We start from the raw sequence: 6784 nt of genomic DNA on the forward strand, positions 1-6784 counted from the left end.
TAACTACTAAAACTGCCAGACATTACAACCTAAGACATAGCAGCCTTAGTCTAATGGTATTCTCCATTCTGATGAGACACACTGGATGCTGTACAAAACCTGACTACTGTGGTAAAAAAGAAGGTAAAATAAATGTTGAGATAAGTTTGGTATCCAGATGCCATGAATTGTAAGTGTTGCTTACTGCTTGACGATTCATAGGATCTGGCACTGCCCCACTCTACCTAGAACTCACCCATACTGATTGTAAAGAGAAAAAAAACTTGACAGTCAAGTCTAAAAAAAAACAAAAAAACATTCCCTTTAAGATTGTATGGCAAAGTTTTGACCTAAAGAAACAAAAAGGCACTTTATCACTACATCACTTTGTCATCTTACAGTTTCCTTCTCTCCTTTCCTTAGGGTGAACAGTGGTTGAAAATAAAAGGAGGCGCAGGCAAACTCTTATCGGCGCTGTAGATTGGACAGGCTTTGAAGAGGCAGGGGCTGGCGCTCCATGCGTAACGGAGGGCACCCACTTCTTGAGAAGGCTTACAACGCGTAGACAACTTGACAGAGGTCTTATTACTCCACACGATGGGAGCCGGAACCCAGTGAGGCTTAGACCCACATGAAACTTGAGTCTTTGTGCAACAGATCTTGATAGAAGGAAAAAGAAAATGTTCTTATTTATTTAGCAAGAATTAAGCTTGTTAAAAAAATGATCAGAGCAAACATCAAGTATATTTGATACTCATTAAAATTGAGTTGGTGTTGGCATTGTTATAGCCAGCAGGTGAATGTGGGACTTGACTCACACCAGAGCCAGATGATCCCAAGAAAACTGCTACATCCACATCGCTAATGTGGAGACTGTGACTAAGTGGGCAAAGGCAAATAATAGAACAGCTAGATCAGCCTGATAAGTTCATTAAATGAAATCACTTTACTGTAACACAGTCTCTAAAACCAGGAAAGGGCAACACTTACAATATTACGGTATCCAAAATCTAGCCTTAACTCACACTGACTGGTCTTACCTCAAAGATGTGATCAGACTTGTTGACAGAGATTTCCTGGTCGTAGTTAACGATGACATGCGTTCCTTTATACAGAATTTGTTTGGGGAAAGGTCCTTGGAAGGCCACGCCCTTCTCATTATAAGCCACTGCCCTTGCTCCCAGTGTCAGTCTGTAGGCTACATCCTGCTTGTCTCTAGGATGGATCCTGAACAAACCACAAAAAAAAAACACTAATCATTTTAACAAACATAGTGGGTGAGCCAGTTGGGAAGACCGCATAGGGAGGTTGAAAGTCAATACAGTACTCATACTCATCACACGACATACAAAAGCAGGTCACATCATCATATGTATACTTTACATGAAGACAAACACAGGTGAAAGCTGTCTCCCTGTTGGTTTTCCAGTCTTCAGTACATTACAAAAGTCTGTTGATGTGAGAATAATGCCAGGGACTTGCTGGGTCTTGGCAGCATATCAGGGACAAGTCCATGAAAAGTTTTATAGATGTTTGCAAGGATCTTAAATCTATCCAAAGACTAACTGGAAGCCGGAGCAGAAATGTTTGAATAGGTGTGATTTATGCCATTTGCTCTAATAAAAATCATTAAAATAAATATAGTCTAATAAGTTAAACAATAGCACCACACAGTATCTCCCAAATTTAGAGTTGGTTTTACCTGGAATTCTAAAAAGGTAGAATTCCTAAAGATTTATTTTCCTGGAGAATACTGTTTTCAATAATGTTATTTGTTGTCATGTTTTGTAGGATAATGTGCAACCTGCATAGTGCACAGTGCACAGTGCCACACATTTCAGCAGCATTTTAAAATATAATTTAGTTAATGGAAAATGTGATTAACGATTTCAAATGTCTCTTATACTCAATATTTTTTCCAACAATACTTAATTTTAAATTAAATGTCATGATTTTCTGAGGATTTCCTTACTTCTGGACTCCTCCAACAGTCTAAATATAATCTGTTTAAATGTCAAAAAAATGAGTTGTTAGGACATCTAGTGGTACAAGTTAAGAAATACCTCCATGAGCAAAGTGTAATGCTCCTCGGTGGTGCACAGATTTCATATGCTATAAGAACACGTAAACACAATCCTTACGGGCGAAGGGGTGAATCTGGATCTGGTAAATCCAAAGCCACGGCCATGAAGGTATTCGGCATCCGATCATTCGGGACATAGCCGAAGTCTGCCGTTTGGTGCCAGCGGACAATCGGAGTGAATACACTGACAGAGTTGTTATTGTCTGTGGACAGCTGCAAATACAGATAAAAAGTGGAACAGTTTGACAATACTGCAAAAGATGTTTGCAAAAGCATTAATGGTTTATTTTACCTACTTAGTTTCAAATAGCAGCACGCATTGTCTCCTCTTTAACACAACCACAAGGGGGCACCAACGTCAGAAATTTACTAATTCTGTGAAGTAGTTTTCAAAAACTTGACTCTCAGTTTCAAATGTGTTGTTTCTATTATGCAAATTAAACTAAAACACTAATACTAACATACCTGGACAAATCCAAAAGGGAAGTCTATCGCCGTTTTTCCCCCTGAGCCATTGTGAAACGACTTCCTCCAGTCATCGATCATAGCAGGGAAGGTGCAGGCGTACTTGTCTTTATGATAGTACGTATTTGCCTCACCTGAAATCAAGACAAATATTACAGATGCGTGACATAATCAGGCTCGACCCTACATGAACCCACAGTTTCTGTCCAAGTCTGGCTGAAGCCCAAACCGCAACAGCAGGATTGGGCCTGAGCCAGATTAAAACCCCTAATTTTCCAATGTTAAAAAAAGCTAAAGTCAACTAACGTCTTTTCAGTGTGGTTACAGACATTTGTGTGAGGGGGTGCATTAGTAAATAGTCACTTGTGCCAAAACACACTCTGGCACAAACTGGATTGATCGTAAATTCTGAGCGCTGTTGGAATATACTGTTCAGTTATTGAGAGCACCAAACTCTCGGGAGCAGCAGAGCGTAGGCTACTCAGAGGAGGTGGAGCAACAGAAAGCCAAGCGCAGTTAAACCTAACAAATCGTCAGTTCCTAAAGAAATAGGCATAAACCCGACCTGATCTCTGCCTGGCGGAATGTTGAGAAATTACTGCCCGGCCCAAACCAAGCATTGGGGCCAGTCTAATTTGGGCAGAGAATGAAAGCCCCACTACACATGGCTATACCGACCGTCTGATACCTGTGCAGGTAGTCTTACCTTGGTACCAGATGGCTCCTTTGATGGTCATGTTGAGCAGCGGGTGGATCATTGAATTCCACAAGACAGAATCATTTTTAGGACTGAGAGATTTCAATGTGGGAAAAAGCAACAACAGTGTTGTTAGTGCAAGCTCACTTTATTGGTTCTTACACAAGAACAATGTGTCACATGGTAAAATTTGATATCCTTCCTAATTCAGTTACCATACACATCAGGTGGTAGGTTAGCTGAATTATGTTTTTTTTAATTATTTTTTTTAATAACTGTACCCGGCAAAGTCTTGTCCACACCGCAGCAGTGCTCTTGCAGATGACCAGACTTCGACAGGTGTGCCTTCCCAGCACGACTCCACCAGTCCTATGGGGTACTTAAGCATGTCGTACAAGTAACGTCCATAGAGCCAGCAGACTGCAGAGAAACCTTCCAGATCTGAAAATACACCTGCCTGTTAATCAGTCCATCAGCACAATGCAAGTGGGTGGTTGTATGCCCACAAACAAACAGCAACATGGTTCATATGTGTTGTTTAATATATCAAATTTGATTACAATATACAGAACTAAGGAGTCCTGTGCTGTCACCTGAACAAGAAACTAGCTTGGATTTAGGACCTTGTGGAATGGATGCATGTTTACATTACACAGCAAATAGAAGTGGCTCAGTTCAAGTTCAATATCTCTAACCTACATCTTTAGCTGCAAACACGTCTCAACAACCCTATGAGTTAATAAATACATTTTTGACGTACTTGTTGGGGCCACAGACCAGGGAATTTCCACGTCAGTCAAATCAAGCAGCTCAGTTTTACTCTGGTTCAAAGCCGCCATAAAAAACCTCACATCAGGATACTTCTCTGAGAGTTTCAGCTCCTCTGATGCATTGAAAACCTATTGGAGAATGAATAATGAAGAGATCATTTAACAACAAAATACGAATACATACTTACACACATACATACATATTACATTGAAAGTCCTTTATGCCACCTATGTGAAATCTTTGACAATTACAGCTATCTGAAACCAAATCTGTTGCACCACTTTAATACTTACTCCTATGCTGTGTATGTAATATAAGTGAAAGTGTTTTCTTTCGAGATTTGACCCTACAGACAGACTTCTATTGCACGTTTTTGTTACAGTGAATGAGCTCATCAGAAGACAGATGTTCACCTGACTCCACCTACCATAGACATGTTAAACCACATGTTGCTCTGCCCCCCACACAGCCAAATATCTCCAAACAGCACATCTGTCAGAGTGGCACTGCTGTCCTTGGTGACTGCTGTCACATTGTAGGGACCACCAGCTTCAACAGGGTCGAGGGTGACTCGCCAGATTCCTAAAAAACAGCCATAGATACATGGGCTGCAGTCAAAAACAGTCTCCTTTCCAAACCACTTTTTCTTTACCTTGATTAAAACCATTGTGGAGTGAAGGAAAGATGTGGAGGAGAATTCAAAAGGACTTTGAAAAAGACAACTGCAGTGATAAAAGAATCTATAAAATCATGGAGAACCTGATGAAATGCATTACTTCTTCATCAAGGTTGTAATTAAAATGAAAAAAGGAATATAGGCTGCCATGCACAGAAGTGAAACAAAATGGTTGTCATGTTGACAGTGGTGCCTCACGCTCACCCTCCTGTCCACTCAAATTTATTGACATGAATCCTTGTTAGCATGACTGCATGAAAGTAATTGTTAAACTTATGCAAGATGAATATAACTTTGGCCTACAAATCTACTACTGTACTTATCATTTAGTTTCAAAAATGTTAAATTAAAAACATCATCTGGCTGAAAACGTCCCTTATTCTTGAANTGTTAGCATGACTGCATGAAAGTAATTGTTAAACTTATGCAAGATGAATATAACTTTGGCCTACAAATCTACTACTGTACTTATCATTTAGTTTCAAAAATGTTAAATTAAAAACATCATCTGGCTGAAAACGTCCCTTATTCTTGAAAGACAGACTTCTGTGTTATGATTAATACCTTTATACTGATCTTGTACATTTGTGTATTCTCACTTCAGTTACACAAGAACTGAGAGGCTCCAAACAGAGTAAATACTAAATATAAAAATACATTAAAAAGCAATATAATAACAGAATAAGCATATAAAATCTACTGTGTTGAACAGAGTACGTTTATAAGAAGCAACACAAATACATAAAACATACATTCAAGGCGTAGATCTGACTATAAGACTATGCATATAATAACTTAAAGACCACCACACAACTCAGTGAACACCATTCATGTCGACTTGATTGTGCTTTAATGTTAAATTGTGGGACGTTATTAGCTCCTTCAGTCTTGTAAAGGCTCTTTCTAATGAACCCTATGCTGAAGGAGATAAGGAAGGAGGCAGTGAAGCACCTCTGTCTAGCATTCAGAAAATTCTACCATCTTTGCTTTATTAGAACATTTAACCAAGATACAACCAGCTTTCAATAATCATCTCAAACAAACAAAAACAGTGACATATTTCTTAAACTGTTAAGAAACATTTTCCTTTTTGCTCAAATATAACTTCAGGTACAGTATTAAAATAAATAAGTAAAAAAGGCATACATAAATAGAAACATGGATGAATAAAATAATAATTCTTGGTGTATAGCATTTGTGGGTAATTTCTTGAATAGACAAAAAAGTAAAAATATCTCCTGTGGAATATTCACACAGGTCTTCAGGACGCGCCCGCCAGTAAGCGCGCGGACACGCGCATCTTCGGCATGTGGGCACGCGCGTTGTCAGTTTGGAGCGGCACAGTGCAGCAGTGAGAGCTCCGCAGTTCAGTTTAACACGGACATTTAACAACTTTCTTCTTCTCTCTTTTGATGTGTGAGTGTGAATGATTAAGGTGAGCAACTGCCCATGTTTCACTTCCTCACATTGCCAGTTGCACATGTGCGTGCGCTGCTGATGTTACACGATGTCAATCATGCGGTGCACAGGGAATTTGACCGATTGGCCCGATTCCGAGCACTGCCGATAAGACTGCGATTTATGGGCAGGGATCGGAATCGGGCTGGTTTTCACATGATTGGCCATGACCTGCGACCGGCCGGTTAGTCGCATAATTGACATCGTGTAACATCATTAGTGAACACACACGCATATGTGCAACTCACAGCTTGGGCGATGTGAGGAAGTGAAACATGGGCGGCTTCTCACCTTAATCATTCACGCACACACAAAAAAAGAGAGAAGAAGAAAGTTGTTAATTGTCCGTGTTAAACTGAACTGCGGAGCTCTCACTGCTGCACTCTGCCGCTTGAAACTGACAAGGTGCGTGTCCGCGTGCCGAAGATGCGCGTGTCCGCGCACTTACTGGCGGGCGCGTCCTGAAGACCTGTGTGAATATTCCACAGGAGATATTTTTACTTTTTTGTCTGTTCAAGAAATTACCCACAAATGCTATACACCAAGAATTATTATTTTATTTATCCATGTTTCTATTTATGTATGCCTTTTTTACTTACTTATTTTAATACTGTACCTGAAGTTATATTTGAGCAAAAAGGAAAATGTTTCTTAA

The 6784-nt window shown here is 39.8% G+C and overlaps 2 protein-coding genes across 2 annotated transcripts in view; both read right to left on the minus strand.

The window, feature by feature from the left end:
* Window positions 1-31: 31 nt before the first annotated feature.
* The window catches only part of LOC126408878 (sialate O-acetylesterase-like), a 61520-nt gene continuing 54767 nt past the window's right edge, over window positions 32-6784 (minus strand). The window contains exon 11 of the transcript XR_007571969.1: window positions 32-99. The gene's annotated coding sequence lies outside the window, so the exon portion shown is untranslated. The remainder of the gene's footprint in view (window positions 100-6784) is intronic.
* The window catches only part of LOC126401122 (sialate O-acetylesterase-like), a 7400-nt gene continuing 721 nt past the window's right edge, over window positions 106-6784 (minus strand). Inside the window, exons 3-10 of the mRNA XM_050062227.1 lie at window positions 4423-4577; window positions 3985-4123; window positions 3506-3665; window positions 3234-3316; window positions 2528-2661; window positions 2121-2275; window positions 1020-1206; window positions 106-638 (exon numbers count right to left, since the gene is read on the minus strand). Coding sequence (XP_049918184.1) covers window positions 399-638; window positions 1020-1206; window positions 2121-2275; window positions 2528-2661; window positions 3234-3316; window positions 3506-3665; window positions 3985-4123; window positions 4423-4577 — 1253 coding nt within the window. The 3' untranslated portion in view covers window positions 106-398. The remainder of the gene's footprint in view (window positions 639-1019; window positions 1207-2120; window positions 2276-2527; window positions 2662-3233; window positions 3317-3505; window positions 3666-3984; window positions 4124-4422; window positions 4578-6784) is intronic.

This window comes from Epinephelus moara, chromosome 2 (assembly GCF_006386435.1).
Source record: "Epinephelus moara isolate mb chromosome 2, YSFRI_EMoa_1.0, whole genome shotgun sequence".
NCBI classification, from domain to species: domain Eukaryota; kingdom Metazoa; phylum Chordata; class Actinopteri; order Perciformes; family Serranidae; genus Epinephelus; species Epinephelus moara.